The sequence below is a fragment of the Topomyia yanbarensis genome, chromosome 3, assembly GCF_030247195.1.
Source record: "Topomyia yanbarensis strain Yona2022 chromosome 3, ASM3024719v1, whole genome shotgun sequence".
Lineage (NCBI taxonomy): Eukaryota > Metazoa > Arthropoda > Insecta > Diptera > Culicidae > Topomyia > Topomyia yanbarensis.
This window is the reverse complement of record NC_080672.1, coordinates 300,373,567-300,399,311: the sequence shown is the minus strand read 5'-3', so window position 1 is coordinate 300,399,311 and position 25,745 is coordinate 300,373,567. Positions and strand designations below refer to the sequence as shown.

Genomic DNA, 25,745 nt, shown 5'->3' with positions numbered 1-25,745 from the left:
TCGTATTTTCTATCGTGTCGGTGCTGATTTTACCCGGTGATCGTTTGAATAAAATACGGAATCTTATACAGAAGGTATTTGCCTTTTTTCTTTATTTTTTCTTGTGTTGAAAACTATTCTTGTAGATAGTTGGAATTGCACATGTATAATGATTTCGTAGTAAGAGGGGCTTTTATTAATATTAAATTTTATTAAGAAGTGTGAAAACAGGCATGCAAACTGATTTATTGCCGTTGTTGCTTTGCGTTGCGTTGCGTTGTGACGATGATTTTGGCGATTGCACACAACAGCATGATAGTCATCATTGCCGACCGCCCCCATCTCAATTGATAAAGGATAAAGGATTAGGTAGACGGAAAGTGTTGATGCTTCCGTTAAGTAGGAAGGACGGCGATTCATCAGACTCATCCAAAGGGGTCGCGGAGTTGGTGGTTTTTTGGAAGGGAATAGGGTCTAGGATTCGCTCGAAACAAGCGATGCGAACTGTAAGGCACGGTTTATTAGGTAGCAGTTTAGTTAGTTTTCGAGAACACCATCGCTCAAATAAGAACATCTTGTTTAGTTTTTGATTCTTTTTAAACTGTGGGTAGCCGACTACCTAGAGTATCCTGTTTTCTAAATAAAATCAATTTCAACTCCACACAGCCGACAAATGGGAGTATTGCCTAGAAAAGCTAATCTTATCTGTGTAATGGGCCAGATCACTATTTATTGCGATATATTTTTGGGTTGCAAACTACCGAGTGATAACACGTTATTCAGACAAAGAGTTATGATAGCTTGACATGTTATAAATCAACGAAAGTATTTCCTATTTTCCAAATCGGATTGTTTGTGAAATACACGTATATGAACGATTATATCGAACATTTAGGGGAAATACAGAGGATCGTTATCCTGATGCACGGACTTGTTACCAATAACGGAACTTGAAATTAGATTCATTAAAACAGACGCGGTGAATTTTCAGTACGTATTGGCCCGCGCACAGTGGTCCAGATCCTGGAAAAGCTGGCCAAAAGTCAATATCTCGCGAGTGTTGCATTTTAGGCTAGTGATGTCTTCGGGAAAGTTTCTGCACATAAGCAGCCCCTGCTTTTGCCATTGACAAATCAACGATTAATCGCCCTAAAAGTGAGATCCGAATTTTATTTTTTCAAATATTTCATATTCAGGATCGGCATATCTTCGGCAAAGTTTTAGCAAATATCATCACACGAAATTTTGTTGAAGACACGAAATGTCCTTTTCTTGAACTAATTGAAATATCAAACGTTTTTTACAGAAAAACTCTACACAGCGGTTTTTACTTAATAATTATTTTTCTTTGACATTCACATGTTTGAAATGTTCTACAAAATTGTTCAATACTATAATGCGCAAAAAATCTCTTAACATTTTAGTACACTAGATCGTGGATCTTGCTCAGGATAATCTTGCTATTTGCTAAAACTTTGCCGAAGATGCCCTGATCCTGAATATGAAATATTTGAAAAAATAAAATTCGGATCTCACTTTTAGGGCGATTAATCTCACGAGATATTGACATTTGGTCAGCTTTTCCAGGATCTGGACCACTGTGCCGCGCTCATCGATACCAGTCAAATCAAAGTCCCATTGGAGCCGACCCCCGAACAACTATTCATTTTTACGGTGTTGTCTTCTCGGCTATATCCGCTCGAGTGGCATTCTGCCACTATCAGCAGAAGGCCGACAGCCAGTCGTCGCCGTTCTAAGGACCAAATGTCATCAATAGACCTAGACTCGCGTGGAGGCATGAGATAGAATTGAAAGCTTACCAATGAACATGACAGCAAAACACTTATTCTTCGTGCTGACATAACCAACCCCGATCCCTCTTGCAAATTGTCAATTCCACTCAAATAAGGCCATGTGTTTTCCCTATGCACATTGAATGCTCTGTGGATCAAACACAGAAATTAGTTTGCTCAGTGCAAAGAAAAGTCGGCCGACCGGCGGATACGTGTTCCCTTACAGTGCCATCACATCAACGAACACCCAAAATTTCCATGCGACAAAATATCTGCAATCCCGAATATAAAATAATCAAAACCTCTACTTAGGGGCCATGCATAAATAACGTAGCATTTTGGGGGGTAGGGAGGGTATACCAAATTTGTGACGAAGTGTGACGAGGGGGAGGGTAGGGTCAGAAGTTGTGCGACGTAGCATTAAGTTTAAAACCCATTGTTTAGAGAAAACAATTTAATGATCATCCATTCCCAAGAGAAATAAATTTAAATTTAAACAAGTTACTTTTGATGCGGTTTTTTCATGAGGTAAATTTTACGATTCTCGGAATTGCAAGTTCGCGAAAATACAAAAAGATTTTGTATGCGGATTTAACTTGCTACATTAGTTAGCTAATGTTGCTAATTAGTAGACTTAGTTTGAAAGCTGAATTAAATTTTCACTTCGGATTCATCCAAACAAAATTTAGTAATTTAGATGAACGTATGCTTCTTACAATCATTGGCGGCTGCACGATTGTGAACTGAGAGAACTTCTCTTCATGCTCCCTTTGACTTATAAAATTCAATACAAAACTATCAACACTATATTTGTCATGAAATGGGCTTATTTTGCACGCAATTTGCTGTTATAATGAAAATGTTGATAAAAGTCGTCAAACATTTTGAAAGGACATGTATTTAAAATAATTGAAAAACATGCAATTTCTTTTCATCTCCCGGGCGCTTTGCATGGGACGAGGGGGAGGGGGTAGGTAAATGCTACGTTATTTACGAGGGGGAGGTTAGAATTTTGTGACCAAATGCTACGTGGGGGGAGGGAGGGGTCAAAAATCGCCGAAAAAAAGCTACGTCATTTGTGTACGGCCCCTTATTTGCAATAAAATAAGAAAGCAAAAAAAACAGTTGAATATCCAAGGCGGCTCATTTTCAAAGATAGCACCGCCGATGAAACGCCCAATAAAAATAGGTGATAAGGGACGCGGACGAAATCGGCTCAGCAGCGACATGCTGGTTTGCCACTTATTTTTTGGGCAAAGAATTTTGGGGCGACACCTGGTAGTCGCTAGTCGCTGGTAAAACGGTAATAATTTGAATATGTCATATTTTTCCACTTTTTGGATCGTTTTTTTCTCTGAAAAAAACATTTTTTACTATTTTCAGAATGTACACTGTGTTTCTAGATTTTTTCTGTGCACTTTTATTGTCCTTGCATCGGGAATGGACGGCCCGTAATGCGAGGAAAAGTTTTTTTTTCTTTTGCCGAAACTCGATTTTCACAAACTGTCACCACTCGCATCAGTCGAAAATATGCCGAAAAATGCTTTTATAAGCCATACTTCGCTTTGTATAATCATTAAATTGCACCGTTATTCACATTTTCGATAACCGGTAGGCAGTAAACTGTGCTGAAAATGAGGAAATTTAACCGACTCGAAGGGAGCTCTACGAGAGTCAACCGCTCGCAACGAAAATACACACTCGAATCTACTAGAATTGGGCCTCTGTCACTAAAGTTTCTAAACTAGACAATTACCATAAAATTCATAACTCAGAAATATACTCGCTAATTATAACAATTTTTTTTTTCACCAAATACAAATTTCTATTTGGCATCGTTCCATAAATAACTTTAGCCAAAGAGTACGGAACACACCTTTCTCCACTTTTGAACTGGAATAATAAAATAACCTTTACACTTGTCCCTGAATAAAAATCTGAAAATATGCTACAACAAACCGCGACCTCTCCTGCTTATAACTGGTGACGATCTGAGCCAGAGGCTGCGCAAAGCAAGGCAGCAAAGTTCACGTTTGATAATCCGAGCCAAAGTAGAAAATCGCAAAAGGTCTTGTCCGGGAAAAATCTACTCATAGTTTTCAGTCTTACCTATGAAGATGTATTGTCGGCTTTCTAAGACAGAAATCCTATCCGATTCAACTAGACTATTCCGGCTCCGTTTGAAAAACTGCTTCTGGCAGGAAATTCCCCTGGTGCGAACTAATTAGCAAGAATGCGGGAAAGGTAGCTGTCATCCGCGTATCGAAACCGCAGCCTGTGCGTCTAACAAGAAAACAAAAAGACGTCTGGACGTGGTCATGTAAAACATGGTTAGTTTTAAAGCTTACCTATGCAGAATTTAAAGATTTTAAAGATTTTTTTTGGATTTTGAAGCGCAATTCCAGCCAATTTACTGGAACTTATGTTTTCCGGGTCCGTATCTGTTAAAGAAACTGTTTCCAACAGGGTTTCATCCGATTCACGTGTAACACCAACTCTTAGGAGCCGCTTTACTACCCAGCACTTCTTCTGCAGGTTGCGTGCTGAGCTGATTCAAAAATATCCTGCAGAACCGGACCAGAATATTACTTTCGATGGGCAGGAAAATAAAGAAAAATGGCTGACTCTTTTCAGCTTCTTGTTAGCACGACAAAAAAAAACCTGCATCAGCGATCACATTTCTAGCTCAACTAAACGTCAAAGCTGAAAAGGCAGCCATGATCCGAAAATATGAAAACGAGAGAAACAATAATTCGAACAACATAAACGCACACTCGAATCATTCATCTCTTTCGCTCTCACGGCCTGGAATAGGAACGACAAGTGTCATCAACTGTGGTAGAGCAGGATTGGGCTCCGTTTTGGCGCACTGGATATGGCTGTCAATTTTTTCTTGACCAGACTTTTTATGTAGGAACTCTAAACAATACATGACAGTTTTGCCGATTATTAGAGAGTTGAGGCAAAATTTTGTAGCTCGTACTGGCAAATACAAATGTTCGTCTGACAGTAGAGTTACCAATTTTTACGTCAACTCTCTTACCAAGTCTAAAAATAGATTGTCATGTCGGTGGGTTAACTTCACCACAAAAAGGGGGCATAATTCACTACAACAACGGGACAGAAAGCTCGTTGGACAAACACGTAATTTTGTTTTCTGTTCACAAAAGTGTAGCTTGAAATCGTCTTAGGTTATGCATTTATTAGGTTTTCAGAACAATTTTTCTGTTTTAGATTAGAAATTTGGGTAGGTAACGTCAGAGACATTACCATAATGAAGTACACATTACGTTGTTAGTACGAATGCTGCAATTTTCACTAATTTATGAAAGGTTGTTAAAATAAGTTATTTCGGTATTTCTAAAGCAAATAACGAAATAACGGTACAAGTATATCCGATTCTCTACACCCAAAACTCGGCCGTAATACCTTTACGGTAATAAGAAAAAATTGCTATAATAGCAAGACGTTTCATGCTAAAACGGTCCCAATTCAAATCTTCTCTGCGTCGCACTCACGTTTCATCAATTCTTATTCAATAAATATTAACGCGTCGGATTGTCTGGAAGTGTGTAGCACTTCGCTTGTCATTGTATTGCGCTTCAAGCGGAGTAAACACAATGGGGATAAAGACGAGGTTCGATTTTTCTATACGACACATTCCGTATTTGAAGATCGGCTCACACTCGGCTAGCTTCAAAGCACAGTCAGAAAAAAACGACTCGGAATAGTGGTGGGGTACTACGGCCGGTGTTAAATTGAAATTTCTTTTCTATCACGGACGTTAAAAGCAAGATAGCGACTGCGCAAAACATGAAAAGTCCTTCCCGTCATTTAGGGGAAGATGGGGTAGAACGCGCCCCGGGGCAAAATGCACCCCTTGTTTATATCGATAACAGCTGGAAATTTCTAGAAAACGGTAACACCAGTCGGAAGTGCGCCATATTAAACATACACTGTCAAAGTTTGATAACCGTACATCAATAGCAGGTTAAGAAATAAATAAAACACAATAACGTACTCTTCTCATGTAATTATTGTGGCTCGTGCAACAAGGATTTTCCGCTCTTATAAATACTGTTTTACTATTATATTAGAGCATTCCGGTTCTATTTATACCGTTGTTCATTATTCTGTCGCACTACATATGAAAAATCTACTAAGTAATTAACTTTTTGCTAAATTAATATCTCTGCTCCATCGGGGGCAAATGGCCTCATCTCTGATTTTGCTGCTTTTTAATAGAAAACAGAAAAATCGTTCTGAAAACCTACCAATTGCATAACCTAAGGCTATTTAATGGCACACTTTTGTGAAATCTCGTCAGAAAACAAAACTACTTGCTTGTTCGCCGACCATTACGCTCCGTTGTTGTGGTGCATTTTGCCCCCGCACAGGTGCGTTTTGCCCCGCTTATTTTTCAAAAGGTGATTTTTAATGATTTTGAAGAATTGAATTATTTTCATGTTTTTGAATATTTTGCAAAGGGTTTGATTACAGAGGAAAATGTTGGCTAAACGATTTTATTAATTAAATTCTCCGAATTGATGTTCTATAGCTTAGTTATGATCACATTTCCTTAGGGGGTGCGTTTTACCACATCTTCCCCTACGGGAAGCAAGACCTATGGTTTGGATCCATGTGTCCGAACCGAGGGTCCGGATCCAGACATTTGTCTGGATCTTAGCTCCAAGTCCGGGCCTGGTTCAGGTTCGGACTAGGAAAGGGGAAAAGGGGATGGGCTAGATTCAGGTACTGGTCCGGATCCGGTTACTGGTCCAGATCCGGGAACTGGTCCGGATCTAGGTACTGGTCCGGATCCGGGAGGTCTGGATTTGGAAACTGGTCTGGATCCAAGAACTGGTCCGGATCGGGAACTGTGTCGGATCTGGCAACTAGGCCGGATCCGGAAAGCGCCTAAAATTTTTTTTCGCTATCCAACCTACCCAGTAAAAATCCGTAATTCGAGCTGGTTTCTGCCAATATTGAGGTAGATTCCAGCCTGAATTTGGTTGGATATCCGCCAGGATTTCGGTTGGTTTGACTCGGTACTAATACTATTATAGAAATCGACCGAATTATTCTACATGCGAACAGAGCCGAGGTTGACACATACTGAAAAAGTGTTTGATTGTGTGATGCATATACATGAACAGCAACCGAAATTCGTCATTCCACCGTTTACTACTTTTGCGGGAATATGAGTTTAATATCGCAATGCGTAATTGCGTGGTCTGTTACCGAAAAGACAATAGAATCTTACCCAAAAGTAATCGAAACACACTCGTCGGATTTTGGGTGTACTGTTTCTAAAATGGATTGTTTCACTTTCATTAAATTCTCTTTTCAGGGTTACCATATGAGGATAAATATCTTCGAACGTTTTAGATTTCGATGTACATCTACTGATATTTCGGTATTTCCATTATAAATAACGAAATAGCTGGTTTCAATACAACCTATCAGAAGATAGTCAAAATTGTAGCATTTGTATTAACAGCCTAAAGTGTATTCTACTTCACTACGGTTATGTCTCTGCCATTATCCACCCATCTTTTTGTTTTGTTTTTTGACACCTTTTTCATTTTGAATATCAAATATTTACTAGCTCTCAAGCGCCGGGTAGCCCTACACTCCCTCAAAAAAATTTTTTTTAGACATCTTTCTAAATTATAAATTTTTTGGGCTATTTTACAATCTACCATGTATTGAAAGCTTGCACGCTCAATAGCGCCGCATAGTGAGAGTATGCTAAACTAATCTGTCACCATCTCCTTGACATCTCGAACAGCTTTGCTGAAGACTAAATTGCCATCATTTGATAGTGAAATAAAAAGATGTATGCTCACTAGCGTCGCCTAGCGGATGATATCCAATTTAATCATTACATTATCAAACAGCCCTTGTCGTTCTCAAAAACTTTACAGAAATCATCTTTTTGCTAAATTATTAAACGTTCATTACAAAACACCACCAAACATGTAATGTAGTTGCATTTCATCATCGAACAATAGACACTAGTATTTCGACTACGATGTATGGTCTTCTTCAGTGTGTATATCAATCTAATATGATGATAATGATGAGATACCGAAAAATACTCTATGTCGAAGTAGAAATACTAATTCCTGTTGTTTGATGGAGAAATTCAATTGCGTTTCACTGTTATTTTGAATTAAGGGGGGCGACTGATGCAGAGGGCAAAAATAATCGACTTCTTTTTTATCCGCTTACTTGTTAGTACTGAACCTCTAGAAAGGTCTCTCGCAATTTCGGTGGCCACGCTGAACTTATTTTGTTTTGAACAGCCATGCATTCCACGCGCGTATTTGCTATAATACACGCAGATTTCAATCTAACGGCAAATATTATTCGAAAAACTGACAGTGATAAAAATACAGTGTAAACAATACACTCTAAACTATTTCAACCCAAATTTTCAAAAGAAAATATCCAATGGGTCATTTTCTACAGCATTTTTTCCGTGATGCAATTCTATGTCGGACACCTTTTAATAGCGTTTTTCTCGAAACCGCGTTTTTCAAATTGGCGAAAACGATAACTCATAAACTAATCAACGAATTGACTTCAGTCTGCTTTCTACTTCTGCCCAAGTCAGACGTACAATTGACCATTGTATGAAATGCCTTAACCTCACAAATTTGACAGGATCTGGTCCTTTTGTTTACAGTTTGGACTTAACAAATGTGGATTCCATTAAAATAAGCTTAGTGCTAATAATTAATTCCCAAGAAATTTTACCGCAAAACTACTTACAGATTCAGAGAACACTAGAAGTAATTGATAAACAAATAATTAGTTCACTTATTAGATCTTTCATATACATTTTCCTACAGTAGGGAATAGAACAATTTAATTGTATGACTTTCTATAGAACATTTATACTTCCAAAAACATGATTCCCAATATATTTCAAGTGCTTCCCAATATATCATTTTAAGAATACGAATAATCTCTAAGTTCAAAATGTAATCAACAGGACCACCACCTGTCACATTTAGTGCATGACCTCACTGTGCAATGACCAATCGAACCAAGTGAACAAAAACTAGCAAGCTCTCGATCTAGTGTGCATTGTCTCGAGAACAAAGGAAACTTTTAATTTATTCTTGCCATCATGAGTAAAGTTGACGAAAAATCTCTGCTCCGACCCAACGCAGCGGTCGTTGACTTTAAATTCTGTTCAATAAGATTGAGTTTTCGTGAAGGGGAATACCTGCTGAAGATGCAGCTTAAGCTAAAGGAGGTTATGTATCTACAGTATCATCATCTTCGTAATGTCGTACTCATATCATTCAACACGTTTGCACAAGCCGAAAGTTTCGTTTTGCAGAACAACTTAAAGCACGTGGCTCAAAGTGATAAAGTTGGAATTATGATTCCCGTTTATATAGAAAAGACTATGTAGATCTAAAGTTACATGACCTATCACCACGTACCCCTCCTGATCTAATCGCAAAATACATGTCGCAATACGGCGAAGTAGAATCAGTTACACGTGATACGTGGAGAAATTTCTTCCCTAACGGTGTTCTTGTGGTGAGGATGCGGATCGAAAAACCTATCCCCTTCCACTTGACTATAAAACTCAAAACCCACGAAGCTACTATTAATCAAACTACGTTATGCACACATGAGGGGCAAACTCCCACGTGCAAGTATTGTAATCAAACAGCACACCACGGACAACCTTGCGCGGAAGATACAGAGGAGAATGCATCTCTACCGATTGCCAACGAATCCACGGTAAACTAACCCAAAAAAGAGTGTTCAATACCAATACCTGAACCACAAACGGTTGCCAAATTTGTGGCAGCTGTTCAGTCCATATTGACAACTGCCAAAGCAGCATCTAGCACCCCAGAAACCACTGCACTATGGTCCCAAAGCTGTATTTAGGAAGACAAAACTATTTGCGCCTAAACCGTTGGTTTTAGATATATAGTATTTTCGGCAAACTTTCTTAGAACTTTCTTGCCGATTTTTTATCTTAGCTGAATTAGGGTGGTCCTTGTGGTTAGAATGTTCAACGTATCAACTTCTTAGATATGTAAAATTCAGCTACATAATGTTCTACAAAATTATAAATCAATCAAATTGAAGCAACTTTTCTGAAGAAACTATGTGGCTATCTCTAATGATTCATGTGCTATGATTTTTGCAATATTTAAGGTAGGGTGGCTCTTTAAAAAATCGCTTTCTATTAATATCTTTTTATGTGTTAATTTTTCGCTAATACTTTGTTTTAGAGGTTTTTAAAACTTTTGTAAATAAACATTTTTGCCGAAGCCATGAAGTTTCTATCTCTTTTGTTTGCATAGTTACAGGCGATTTTCAAAACAAAAATGGTGTTTTTCAAAGCTATATATCTTCCAACATTGCAAATGGATTTTCAATCTTTTAATTTTATTTGAAAGATCGGAACTTTTCTAGTTTTTGGTGAAAAAACTGCGGGAGCGTTATTTCTGTAAAAAAAATAATTATTTTTTGAAAATGGTGTATTTTTCAACAAAAATGGTTAATAATTTTTCAAATAGACGAGATAATAACTTGGTTACTTCAGCAAAAATATTCACCGTACAAAGTTCTAAAAGTGTTGCAAACAAAGTATTTACGATAAATCAATGTATGAAGTGACAAATGAGAAATAGTGATTTTACGGGGTAACGTTTTCAGCGCTCAATCTCTTATGGTAAAATCATCTGAGAAATAGTCAATGTGTGTGATAATGCCGAATATCATGGCAATTATATTCGATTTGTAAACGTCTGCCGTACATCTAAATGGTGCAGTGGATTTACAGTAGTGTTAGCTGCAAACTATCGTTAATTCTAAATCGGCCAACAAAAGTTCTATACTCACTTAAGTAAATCCTTTTTGGTTTGGACTAGTGCTCAAAACGAGTGCAAGAAAGAAAATGCTTGACCTCACGTCTTGTTATATTAAAATAAAATCTTGAAACGAGTTTGTTATTCATAGCAGCGTAAATTATTGTATGCTTTTCCAATATTTATGCAATGTTTGAAACTATGAATTAATTATCGACTATAATGACGGCTGTGGGTAAGTTACGGAAAGATTCTCAATTTTTTGTTACTTCAAAACAAATAAAAGTAAGAGGTCTGAAAATCGCTAACCGCGAACTGGTAAAATAACTCATAAAGCATAATTCCCTAGCATCTATATAATGCATGATAACGGTTGCTTTATTGGCCACGTAATAGATAACTTTTATTTAGAGTTTACTATACTACGCTATTAACACTATTGTAAATTCACGCTAACATGTAGTTGTACGGTAGAATATTGTGTTTTCAAAAAGTGTCACATATTCAGTAGATTTTCTGTAACTTTTGGTATTATCGCACACATTGATCATTTCTCAGTTGATTTTACCATAAGAGATTGAGCGATGAAAACGTGACCCCGTAAAATCACTATTTCTCATTTGTCACTTCATTTATCGTAAATGCTTTGTTTGTAGCACTTTTAGAACTTTGTACGGCGAATATTTTTGCTGAAGTAACCAAGTTATTATCTCATCTATTTGAAAAGTTATTAACGATTTTGGTTGAAAAATACACCATTTTCAAAAAATAATTATTTTTTTTTACAGAAATAACGCTCCCGCAGTTTTTTCACCAAAAACTAGAAAAGTTCCGATCTTTCAAATGAAATTAAAAGATTGAAAAACACCATTTTTGTTTTGAAAATCGCCTGTAACTATGCAAACAAAAAATAGAAACCTCATTGCTTCGGCAAAAATGTGTATTTACAAAAGTTCTAAAAACCTCTAAAACAAAGTATTAGCGAGAAATTAACACATAAAAAGATACTAATAGAAAACGATTTTTTAAAGAGCCACCCTACCTTAAATATTGCAAAAATCATAGCACATGAATCATTGGAGATAGCCACATAGTTTCTTCAGAAAAGTTGCTTCAATTTGATTGATTTATAACTTTGTAGAACATTATGTAGCTGAATTTTACATATCTAAGAAGTTGATACGTTGAACATCCTAACCACAAGGACCACCCTAATTCAGCTAAGATAAAAAAATCGGCAAGAAAGTTCTAAGAAAGTTTGCCGAAAATACTATATATCTAAAACCAACGGTTTAGGCGCAAACAGTTTTGTCTTCCTAAATACAGCTTTGGGACCATAGTGCACTGTAAGCAACATCGGTGATGAAGATAATAGCAATGGCGACGGATTTACACTGGTCACCCGTAAGGGTAATAAGCAGGAAAGAACATCTGGACGCGAGCACCAAGGCACTTTTAACGATGATGACCTTGATGTGGAGGACAGGTGAGAATTAAATAGTCCCCCTGACGCAGTAGGCGAGCCACGAAAGAAGGTCTCCGCTCGCAATAAAAAATTGCGCGCACGAGAACGAACGGACAATCAATAACATTTGTTTTATTTTTATTTTTACATATTGTAAACACATAAAAGATTCACGGCTCCGTTAAGCTACCGCTATGAGCCGTGTCAAATAAACGAAATATAAAAAAACGAATTGACTTGATTTTTTATGAGGATACACAATATAATATATTATGTAGCTTGTCGACGAACCACTTAAAACTGAATACAGAATTTTTCTCCCTATTATTTAGAAGATAAGTGAGCGAATTTTACAGTGAAATATGAGATTTTTCGGTTTTTCATGAAGCCATTTTTCGAAACTTGAACTTTTTTCTATTTTTTGTAGTTCATCGACTAACTACAAGTCAAAGCTTTACAAAACTTATTGAATTTCCCGTATCAAAAAGTTTAATCGAGAGTTATCGTGTTCGCCGCGGCGGTTAGACGTCTACTCTTTGAACGCTCGTATGTGTAGCTCTGTGTGACTGAAAATATTTTTTCCTACACAATGAATGTATAAAGCGATCCTAGCATTACACAAAACATCTATTGTTGACTTGCTTTCAAAATCGTAAAAAAAAATTCGTTTTAAGCACTTTACACCGGACGCTCCCCTTTAATATCCCCTTGAACTTATATTTATAAAGCTTTCAAAGGTAACGCAGTGTTTCCATATTTTTCTCTTTCCCACAGATTCGGACGCCGGTCGGGCTGCTCGACTTCATCCCGCAAGTCCAACGGCCGCCGCTGGTCGTTCGTGTTCGATCCGGCCGGTCGGCTGTGCTACTACTGGTCCATGGTGGTTTCGATGGCGTTCCTGTACAACTTCTGGGTGATCATCTACCGGTTTGCGTTCCAGGAGATCAACGGCGAGACGATTGTGCTGTGGTTTTGTCTGGACTACTTTTCGGATTTTTTATACCTCGTAGATATTCTGTTCCACTTCCGCACGGGTTACCTCGAGGACGGTGTGCTGCAGACCGACTCGACCAAGCTCCGGCAGCACTACATGAACTCGACGACGTTCTACATAGACTGCCTTTGTTTATTGCCGTTAGATTTTTTATACTTATCGATAGGGTTCAACTCGATACTGCGGTCGTTTAGGCTAGTTAAGATTTATCGATTCTGGGCCTTTATGGATCGCACCGAACGGCACACGAACTATCCGAATTTATTCCGTTCGACCTCACTGATACACTATCTGTTAGTTATATTCCACTGGAACGGTTGTTTATATCACATAATCTATAAGAATAACGGTTTCGGCTCGAAGAACTGGGTGTTCCACGACTCGGAATCGGCGGACGTGGTGAAGCAGTATCTGCAGAGCTACTACTGGTGCACGCTGGCACTGACCACGATCGGTGACCTGCCACGGCCCCGCTCCAAGGCGGAGTACGTGTTTGTGATAGCGCAGCTCCTGTTCGGTTTGATGCTGTTTGCGACGGTGCTCGGTCATGTGGCCAACATCGTCACCTCGGTCAGTGCAGCCCGCAAGGAGTTTCAAGGTAAGTTTTTAAGCACTTTGCCCTACTAAATAAAACAAACACACGCGCGTTATTGGGATTGGTGGAGTCCTTTGGTGCACTGTCAGCCGTTATAGTACAAATATAAAAACAAAAGTAGAAATCAACCCATCGATGATACCGTGGGGGAAATGCATAATGATGGGAATGATATTTGGCTCTATATACGTAATCGTGGCGATGATTATGGCGATGCGCAATGGCATCGTAAAATCGAATGATTGACATTAGTGCAAGTGTTCATTCGGTTGACTCCCTGAGTGAATTGGATATAACCCTATTTTCCTGCGAGTGGCTTCATCACCATTGATTGTACTGCACTGTGAGAATGCTGGGACTGAGTTTAACTGTCGTAAAAATTGTGCATTTTGCTTTCTCAAACAGCGAAACGAGGAGAGAGCGGAATCCGAGTGGTAGGTCAGTACACGTACTGGCGGTTAATTCTACATGTGCTTTTTGTTTCACAGAATCTACCTTGGGGGTAGTAACATTTCTATTAACCCCGTCTGGCATTTTCAGCACGTTTTGTTTGAGTTTTTTGAATACCGATGAAATGGTTGGAGTATTTTAATCAACTCAAATGTTTCTGTTTTTTTTCAGCCAACAATGCAGATTATGTTGTCTGGCTTTATTCTCCGCAGCTATATCGAAGCTTTAACTCAAGCGAGTAAAATTTAAATAAAACGATAAAATATAAATTTATTTTCGTATATCATCCAATCGAAACTTTTTCCGCCCATTCGCAATTCGTCTATTTCCACAAGTGCCTCTGCTCGAATCCACCCCACAAAGAGGATATTTTTCGGATCAGGAGACCAAGCCAGAGACACGTGCTTCCGGGATAACATACAAAGCAATGGAACAATTCGTCCATCGCATGCTGAACTGAAAACTACTTCTCTCAAGAGAAATATACGGTAGGAACCTTTTTTTTCAGTTACAACGTTGCTGCTAATCCCCTCTGGACTGTAGTTGAATCATGATGTATCGTAATGCCGATAAAAAGTATAGGATCTGAACAGGAACAAACCACATGATGGGTTCTGGTTTCACATGGCGATTCAGCACCCGGAGGCTAGTATCGGTATTGTTTAATGGCACGGAAAGTGGGGATTAAGAGCATTTTCAACGTGTATACTAGATTTCTACAATGTATGAATTAATACAATGTTATTCATTTCATTTACTGGAGATCTGAGAGAAAATCATACTGGTTTTTTTGCGTTCTCTAAGGCGCCGATGCCGGTATGTTGTATATTGCTCACTTTAAACTTGACGTCTGTTTCTTGAGATGTACACTAGAGTTTTTCTTATGCTGGGGATACGTACTGCATAAAAAACTGTTACAAAAAACTATATAACTTGGAAGGGGTGTGTTTACATAAAACTTTGTATAACATTGCTAGACAACTAGATTTGTATAACTGGAAATACCGACGCTTTGATGGTACCAAAATACCGTAACTGAATAAAAAAGTAATAGTATTGTCGGTAGTATATAACGTGTTTGATGAGAAATATCTCTGACCGTCCAAAATAAGGGCCCATTTGAAAATATCGACTGTAAGAAATGAACTGTTAATAACTCGAGTAATGCTGAAAGGGAAATTTTAATTTTTGTGTAATTTGCCCCAAAATTTTCATAGCAATTTAAAAAAATTTAATGAGAAGTGGTGAACAACGAAAACAATGATTTTCTTAAAGTTTCTACAGCGACATATTGATTGAGTGCAGTAACTCACTGCGTTATACAATATTGAATTCGCAAAAAGGATAATTGGATTAAGCCAATTTGCGCATTAAAGGCATAAGATCTAACTTAAATTAAGTGTGATTTTGTTATTAGAATTCATCTTGTCAGTAACTAACACCAAGTGGGTGCCTAGTTAGACGATGTATCTAAACTAGCATCCAAATTTGCAATATTTAGGCACTAAAAAAATCCAAACAGTTTGCACACCCCATGTGAACGTCTAAAGCAACTGGCGAAACACAAAAATCAAACTTAATTTAAGTCAGGTCTTGTGTCCGTGATGCGCAAATTGGTTCCAATTTTCCGTTTTGGGAAGTTGATATGGCGTAATGAAAGGCGCACAGAGGGGTAACTGGGGTCGTATCCTGTCCAAAACTATTTATTGCGGATATTGCTGTTATTATGCCTTAATACGAACTACAAATAGAAAATAACTGGTTTTTGGGACTATTTGGCATCTATCCACTTACCAGTGCAGGGGTCAATTTTCTAGATCCTTCCGAATACTAGTATTTTCGAGGTGATCTTTGTAAATACATTTGTTTTTCCCGCTGCATGAACAGTTGGTCAGTGGAAAAGGAAGAAGAAAAGGGATACCTGTGCACATATTCATAAAGATTCATTTTGCCAAACATAGTATTTGACCCTACAGCATTTTAGCGTATCTCCAATTAGTGAAAATATCAATATTTTCAAATCGCTTGGAATTTGTGGATCGGAAAAGATCGGAAGAGATTGAATGTTTTTTTTGAATAGCCGGAATCTTGTTTTGTAATGTTGTTTCAGCAACTTTGCCGGATCTTGCCGTATAATGTAACTTTTTTATCATTCAAATTTGGAATAACTTGTTTAAAAAAGGTGTTTTAAAGCTGGTCCAATAAACAGCAACACTACTATTTTCGGTTATAAAATAAAAAACGAGACCTGGACTATGCTCGTGGAGGACCAACGCGCCCTTGGAGTTTTCGAACGAAAGGTGTTGCGTACCATCTATGGTGGCGTGCAGATGGAAGACGGAACGGCGCGCGCAGGCGAATGAACCATGGATTGCATCAGCTGCTGGAAGAACCATCCATCGCGCGTACTGCAAAAATAGGACGTTTTCGGTGGGCTGGGGACGTCGCAAGAATGTCGGACAACGACCCGGTGAAGATTGTTCTTGCTGGCGACCATACAGGAACAAGAAGACACGGTAGTTCGACCAGATAGAGGACGACCTGCGGACCCTTCGAAGATTGAGAGGCTGGCGAGAAGCAGCAATGGACCGAGTGGAGTGGAGACGGCTTCTGTATACAGCAAGAGACAACAAGGCTCTAGACTGAACGATAAGGTAAGTCGTGTTATATTACATGTCTTGTATATTACAGCAATATTATATTAAAAATACAAAAATACATTGAAGTGCATTGGTATCCCGTTTAATACAGTTGTAATTTTCAATCAACGTGTAAAATTATAATAAAATTCGTCAAATAAAGCACGACAAGTTGTGTGTATTTGTAGCGGAACTTAATTTTACATTTATAATAAATTTAAAAACACAAAATATTTGTTTCTGTGTGCTACATTTCAGAAAAAAAAATTATTAGCATTTTGATTAAAAATGCCATTTAGAATCATATTCAAAAAGAAAACGGTATTTTTGACTGCAAATAGAATGAATTATAAAAATATATCAGAAGTTGTTGTTAGAATTTTTTTTTGTTGAAAGCTTATCCATGATCCAAATACACTGAAAAAGTTTCTTTTACGTCCTTAAAACGATAAGCATTAGATTTTTGACATTTTATTGTGGGGTAACGCGAACAACTTTCGAGACTTTTGGAAAGGGCATAATCACACGAATTAACTGTTTTTGTTGGAACAAAATTCCAAATATCTCGAAAATTATCGCATCTTGGAAGATTTTTGTTAAATGCATTTTTATTTAAAACGATACTTAGAATTATATTTTGTAACAAAATTACAGTTTTGTATGTCAATTAGCACGAAATTTAAAAATATGCATAAAGTTATTGTTAAAAAAAAAACCATTTTGTCGATAAATTCTCCATCATACAACCACATTCAAAATGTTACTTTTCTCTTAAGGTTTTTCTTGATAAAATATAAAAAATTAGAAAAAATGGGTTTTTTGCCATTTTAAATTTTTAGCGCAAATTTTTGTTTTTGTGAAAAATGAAGGAACATTTTTTTCAGTGTATATCATTTTCGTAAAGAAATATTCTTTTTCTGTAACTCATCTCAATTTTGCTGTATGAAATACAGCAATCGAACAAATTTTTTTTGAAATTTTTGCGCGTAGAAATGTCTACGCCCTTTTAAAAAATTGCTCTTGAGTCAAAATAATCTTATTGAAAAATGTTTAGTTTTCCATACCGTCGAGACGTGTAAGGTTTCATAGGAATCTAAGATGATTGGTCACTATTTGAAATATTGTCAGACGGATCTTCGTGGAATTCCTCAATTTAAAATTTATGAGAAATTCATTTTATTCAAAAAAAAACAGACTTTTGAAGAGTCATCCCAAACCAAAAAAGGGAAAACGCTCTAATATGAATATCGTTAAAGGATGAGTTTTGAAATTGTCACCAAAGTTACTCAGAAATGATTACACTGTAAATTTCAAACGGGTTTTATATTCCTGTCTTTAATTATTCATCAGAAATTAGAGTAGAGGGCAACTCTAATTTTTACATAACTAAAATAACGCACTTATCGTGGAGAACCATTTTGTAAGATGTAATGTCTGGCACTTATAAATTTTAAGAACTGAATGTTTAAACAAAAAGCGATTTCTGATCCATGGAACAGAGCGAGTTTACAAGCAAAATTTTCAAACAATCGTTAGGATACAAACCATTTCCCTTTTTATTTTGAAGTGTTTTTAAAGTACTGTCAGTTGATCGTGACACTGATTGCGATATTTTGCCACCTTCGGAGTTATTTGTCTTAGAAAATGTTAAATATTGAGCATAAAATTATTAATATCATTGGTTATACAAAAGTTAATGAGTTAGTCTCCGAACGAGACGATCTGTTTGAGGGAGCGGTGACGATTTGCTTATAGAAGACATTGGGGGTCGATGGGTCCATTGGTAGGTATTGGGGCTGTGGCTGTGATCACGATAGTGTTGGGAATTTGTGATGACATCATCACTGTTCCTCGATGGCGGAGTGGTTAACTAAAGATTGGGAGATCGAAGGTTCGATTCAATTTTTTTTAAGACATATCTTACCTCAGTGTGTCCAACAAAAAGAGGAATTATCACTGTTCTGGTTATTCTTTCTCTGTCTATTTTCCATTGGACACGTTCCTAAAAACTTCAATCATTCCATTCTGTGGGGGAATATTATTGGAATTGACTTTAAACAATGTCACAAAAGTATCCCCACTACGGGCAAATTGTGATGGTTCTTAAAATGTCGTGAGATCATCTATTCGGGGAGTAGAACAATAACTAAAAGTGCAGATGAAGCTTAATATGGTAGAAGTTTTCACCCTGCAAATGCACCGTAGCGTGCTAATTATGAACAGAGATAATATATTCGTAAATCTGCTACAAGTAGTTTTCGTACAGAAAACTTTCGTAAAACATGCGATTTTTTCGTACTAATGATGAATCATTTGTAGTTATATTTATTAGTCAAACGAATTGTTTATTTATTTATTTATACAACCTTCGTGGAATATACGAATTGTTTGCTCGTGTTCAGATTAAGCTTTTCTTTAAATTAGTTGCTCTTTATCGATAATCGTTCATAATATATACGAATAAATTAAGCATTTCCTTACGTTGATTTCATAAAATAATTTGTGCCGTTGACGAAATTGGTTCGTTATCATCCCACGAAATTTATTCTGTTCTATTAATGAGTAACCTGCAGATTCAATTTTCGTTAATAGTACGAATAATGTTCGTACTATAAAGGAAATATATTCGCAGTCAACTCATAGAATTCATTTAATGTGTCGACCTTTTTACCTACAAAAATCGATTTATTCGTCATTCATATATTTGTCATTAATCCAAAAAATTGAATAGAAATCCATAGAAGCCCACCAAGTTTTGGAAAATCAGTTCTGGAATTTTTGAGAAAATCATATGACATTCTCTAAGTTATACTTTCCGAATACTTGTTCAGAATTATTTCTACATTTAAACATTAAATAACACATCAAACATTTTTTAACACAAATTTCTGTTTTTCAAATCCCACTTTCTTCACTCTCAGTACTTGGTAAGTTCTAGGAAGTGAAACAATAAGCAATTTATAGTAAAAGATAACGACTTCCTAAACTTTCCATAATTTTCAAAAAGCCCGAAATTCGCCAGATGAAACCCAATCTTCGCAACATCAGAAGTTACTAACAATCCATTTCGGTTCAGATTTATCCTAATCATGATTATCTCATCACATTAACGACTAAGTAACGAACATGTTTTTATCATCAACCCCCATATTGAAATCAACAATTTTGTTCTTCTAGACATTTCGATTTATTCGTCACAATCAGTAACCACCACCCAAACAAGTCAGAAAACAGCCTAAGCAAATTTGTCTCCCTGATTCGATAAACTCCAATCTAATCAAAATCAAACAGTCACGCCACTGTCGCAAAGAATCTCGCTACATATCCTGGCATATTCCTCCCCCTGCCAAATCCGTACCTCAACCCCCAATCCGGAAAAACTTTTCCGCTAGCGGTGAACGGCGACAAATGGGAAATGAGATTTAAATATCGTCGATTCTGCATTCATTCCGCGGCGATGATACGAAAGTTATCGAGCTTTGCGACCCGCTCCTCTCCGGTGCTACCAGCAATCTGAAATTTTGGTTTCATACGGAGGAAAAAAAATGAACTTTTATGGATGTAGATATGTAAATTTTATAGCCCGCAATCACGAACCGCCAGAATACGTGGCCAATGTCTGCCGAAAGGGAACACAATTTATCAATCAATAACAAATTGCATGCCAATTTCGGTACCGATGACGATTGGTTGTACGGCATTCTAGGGAAGCCTAACGCGTTACACATTCGACAACCCTTCGCTGGCGGCACAAAATCACAAATCAGAAATGAAAAGGATGTGCGGTTGACTTGCAAAAGCAACCAAATTTTCGACATATAGGGTAAGAGGGTGTAATACGCCCCTCCAGGGAAAAAAATTCCAGTTCTATTCCTAGGACTCCAGAACTATCTGAAACGTAAAAATGACTGATAACAGTATCATTTCATGAAACCAACGTAATGATTTGGTTTGGCATTTTTGATATGATTAAGAACAACACAAAAGTTTCAAATGTGCCATTTCGATGTAAATTCTCGCTATTATTCTATACAAGCATTTCAACCAGTTGCAAAGAATTTGGATTTGGTTGAATTATTTCGAGTAACTTATTGGAATATTGAAGTTTCCATTTTAGCTTTTGAAATAGCTTGAAACTATGTGTGCGAGGAGAATTATGCATGTTTCCACAACAGATCATCGCCGGACCAGTGGCGTTGCTAGAAATTTGGTTTGCGGGGTGATGAAAATCGTAGATTTTTCGAAAGTGCTTAAATTTCATGTAAGGTTGATACATTATTGAAAGTTCAGAAAAAAAATAGTCTAACAAATGCCTTTTGTAATTTCTTTTATAATATGTCAATTAAGTCAAAGTATGAAAACACAAAGTGCACTTCTGAAGTGGAATAAATGTTCAAAAACTTTTCTAAGAGTCAAGATCACATAATTTCGAAAGCATCAACTTTGGAGTGTTACCTCAAAGAAGCTTTTCATCATAAAAAGCGCATCTTTTGATGTAATAATTTTAATGATTTTAAATTTAAATTTCCAAGAAGTAATTATGGAGAATTAACTCTTTAAAATAATAAGAGACTTGCTGTCTTCAGCAAAGTTTTTGATAATATCATTTTTAATATTTTGTTGGAAATGTGAAGGTAACATGAATGCAGTATATCGAAATATTAAACGATATTTAATTTTTTTAAAGCCAAGTTCTTTTCAATATTTTTTTTATTGTAAGCTACAGAGACTATCTTTAATAAAATATGATTTATATTGAGATAGAGCAGGTGAGATTTTTCAATTAAAGTAATATCAGAATAACTTGTTTTAAAGGTTTTCTTTCATATATTATATTTTAGACTATAATAGTCTAAAATAATTCGATATTCTGAATACACGGAGTCATGTCTTCATCAAAACTAGCTGTGGAATGTCTTCAATAAAGTATTTTTTTTTAAATAATAATTATATAGGCTTTGGGTCTTTCGGCTCTTTTTTCTGGTTGGAAAAATTTCTAACCTGACGTACGGAGGCTAGGAATCGAACCCAGGTGAGGAGCGTACAAGACAGTCTACTGACCAACTACACTATGTCCGCTTCATTCAATAAAGGTTTTTGAATAGCATTTTTGAAAACTTTGCTGAAGATATTAATTTCATAACTAAATTTGTTTGAAGAGTAAATTTTTTATAATTCCTTCTACGAAGATTGACCGCCAAAATTATTGTATTAGATGAAATGCTGCTTTATGTTGTAATATTCTTCAAAGATAATAAACATCGAAAGTTGACAGTTTTGAAGTAATGTGTCTCACAACTCCAGAACGAGTCCTCGTATACAAAAAATTATCACACCATTCAATTCAACACTCAAATATACACCATTAATTGTCACTAACTTGAAATATTTTGATTTTTTTATTAATTCCAATCCTGCTTAGAGGCTATTCATATAATTGATAACACAACAAAACAAAATGTCCATTGGAACCAATCCTGCGCACCTAGAAAAAATAGTGTAAATTTACGTCTCCTGACCCTGACATATACGAGCATTAAAAATGACTTAATTTTACGTTTGATTTTAATTTTACATAACGTTTAATTTCGTAAATCATGTAATTTTACTCCACATACAGCGTTTGTTCTGAATGGTAGGAAGTGTAATTTTATGTTATTGCACATGTAAAGTATATGTTTCATGTAAAATTAAACGGAATACGGTAATTCTCCGTCTTTTCGTAAATTACGGTTTGTTGAATTGTGTCATGTTTGCAATTACGTCAACGAAAAAATTCAGATTTTTTTGGTGTGTGGCCCGCTAAAGACAAACGGAAAACGATATTTTTCATTATTTTCCTTCTACTTTGAAAAATATTATTATCGTTGTTAATCACACTGAGCTTTTTTCTCAACTCTACGCAAATACATTTTTAGCAAATATTGATTTTTTTTGCCATTTTTCGGTAAGCAGTTTGTTTTTATCCCTTTCAGGCATTGCATTTATCGCTCATATGAGTAAATGCGCCCGGATAGTTTGCTACTGCGATAATAAAAACTCACATTTTCACACGAAAAGTTATTGGCACTCACACAACTTCTCCGGATAAATGAGTGAATGAGTTTATCGCGGTATCCTTTTTGCGTTCGCTGCTTTGCTGTCGTTATTCCAAAACACGAAAAAACAAGTCTATCATACTTCTTTGCCGCTTTTCTTTGTAATTAAGTGTATTTTTTGAAGTTTTAATTGATTTCCACGAAATAAAAATTTTATCACCTTCTCCGGTGAGAAGGAAAAAGCCAAATAAATTTTATCCGGAAAATCATTCTCACGCTATTTGTGGAGACGGAGATTTTTGCGACTCATCCTATCTCGGAAAAGTTGGACATCGGATAAGCTACTTTTCGTGTGAGTGAAAGAGAATTACAATGCCTGATCCCTTTATAAGGCAGTAGCAACTATATTGCCACCTTTTCGTTTCGTTCATAACGCAGAAATATGAAGTGAGAAGCGTTCCAATCTTATGAAATCTACTTGTTAGGAATCTGGCGATTCTTCTTATTACTTTTTATTGAGATACAGTGAAAAGTGTCAGATTGGTGAAAAGTTTTTTTAAAGAAAATACGGTAATTTTCTTTTGGATGATAAAATTAGCTTAATTTGAAAAAAATACTCTAGACCCTATAAGTTGGTGAAGCAAATTTGTAAAAACAACTATTTTTAATTCGAAAATTTGGATTATGAGTGGTAAAAATTACAAAGAAAAAATTTATATGAATGAATGAATGAACGTCTGTAATCTGTGGTCTCATTTTTCAACTTATCCTCAGAATACAGGGGTTATTTACTGTTAATCAGGTAGTAACCAGTAGCTCATCTCAATTTCTTTCTGAATTTCCGATCTAGCTTGATTTGTCTTTATATTTCCACCAATCTCGTTGGAAATACATCAAACATTACGAAGACTGGCGTTTTCTAACGGCGGTACGGGCGGTACCACTTATATTTTCAAAACATTATTATATTACGAAATAAATGTAAATATGTTCTAAATTAAGTGAAAAAACCGTGTTTCTATTAATATAACATCCATTAATAGCCCCAAATTCTGGGTCTTATAAAGGGTTATAAATATCGAAATGCGCTTCCCATACGAAGCATTGTCGCTAATCAATATTTCGGAGCATTTCTTCAAGAAAGAGCTTATGATAATTTGACAACTATGGGATTTCGGCTAAGAGATCAGCCACAAGATCCAATTCCTACAATGTCCCAAACGTCCCCATGCTGCTTAAAACAATAGGCTCTCAATGTAGTGATTAGACAATATACTTCCAAAATATAGAACCGAAAAGCCGCATTTGATATACCAATCGACTCAACTCGACGATAATGTGTGCGCTTTCTTGGTTTTACTTGGTGGTAAAGCTTTTTCGCCGACCCAGCACACATTCAGTAGGTAGACTATACTATCGATTTCATCCATCGTGTGTCACAGTAAGGGACTCTGAACAGAGAATAGAACTCTGAACTCTACTCCTCTAAATTCCACCAAGAAGTCCGAAATTTGCCTGATCCCTCCGGATTATTTCGGTGGTGGGGGCTCATGTACTTCACTTGATTACAGCTCTAGCTGGTTGTGCTAGTTCGCTGGTCCTGACGATTCAAGCCGGCGATTCGCTACGAACTACTCGGAATAATCTCCACAGGAAGGTCTTTCCTAGTCCGACGAAGAGTTCCCCGATAGATCGATGCTACTCGGGCAGATGCCGAGATCGGTCCTGCGATTCTGGGTGAAGGATGACTTCCAGCTCACAGGCGCCCCGACGATCATTTGCCGATGCTACGTCATGATCTACTCGAGCTAGTTCCTGGCGGTGGGCTAATCCTACTCCGACGGAGAAATTTCTCTTCAAACCGTTATCTTAATGCTAGTCATCTAGGTGCCAAGGTCAGTCCTGCGATTTCGGGTGAAGGAGCTTCTAAGATGCCCTGGCGACCTATCGTCAACGATATTTCCGCTCAGTGTAGTCCCCAGCGGTGGATCTAGCCTACTCCGGTCGCGCTTGCTTATCTCCTCCATCTCTCTTCAGCAGTCGAGTGCCAAGGTCGGTCCCACGATTCCGGTTGGAGTGTAATTACCGATTTATCTATGCCTCGACGACCCGAAGCCCTGTGCTGCTTCGTTGATGGTCGTTGCGTCTTCCCTGCCATCTTCGTTGCAACGCTGACATGATTTGTACCACAGTTCTATTCGACGCGTCCCATTTTTCTTCATATGCACACATTTTTGTACAATATTGTTCATGTTATCGTCCTCACCGACAATGGTTTTAATTTCCTTTTGTTCGTGCTCGAATCGCGGGCATTCGAGGATTACGTGCTCAGGCTTTCCGCACGCGATGCAGAGCGGTGATCTCGCGTGGCCGAACCTATTCAGATACTTCATGAAAAAGCCATGACCATACAAGAACTGTGTTATTTGAAAGTTCACTTCACCGTGCGCTCTGTTCACTCACACCGACAGGCATGGAATTAGTCGATGGATCCCTCTACCGTTTACAGCCATGTTGATGTTGCCACTTGCTTAAGGTATCAGCTTGGTCTCGTTTACGGACTCCTCTTGTATATGCTTCGAGTAGAAGGCTCACGGGAAACGTTCCTGCTATCACGTAGACTACCTCTGACGAAATAGTTCGATACGCGCTACACCCGAGATCTGTTCCTCATCGTCTGCAGTACTGTCACCCATGCAGATTCTGCGTATCTGAGCACCGATGTGGAGACACTCGCCAGCAGTCTCATGTTACTGCTATTAATCGTTGAATTGCTGGGCATGATCCGAGATAGTGCCGAGATCACTTTGACGGCCCTCCCGCATGCGTGGTCGATGTAACTCCCAGTAACTCCCGCCTGCTGCACTGTCTTTCGGTTGCTTATTAAAACCATCTTGGTTTTGTGGTGAGCTAACGCCAGCTTTTTCTCGCGCATCCAGTTTT

At 37.3% G+C, this 25,745-nt stretch overlaps 1 protein-coding gene across 5 annotated transcripts in view; it reads left to right on the top strand.

Annotated features, from left to right (window-relative positions):
• Positions 1–25,745, top strand: part of LOC131689698 (cyclic nucleotide-gated cation channel alpha-3) — a 520,080-nt gene that overhangs the window by 330,050 nt on the left and 164,285 nt on the right. For all 5 annotated transcript variants that reach the window (XM_058974953.1, XM_058974954.1, XM_058974956.1 and 2 more), the window contains one exon: positions 12,861–13,678. In XM_058974953.1, the coding sequence (XP_058830936.1) occupies positions 12,861–13,678 (818 nt within the window). The remainder of the gene's footprint in view (positions 1–12,860; positions 13,679–25,745) is intronic.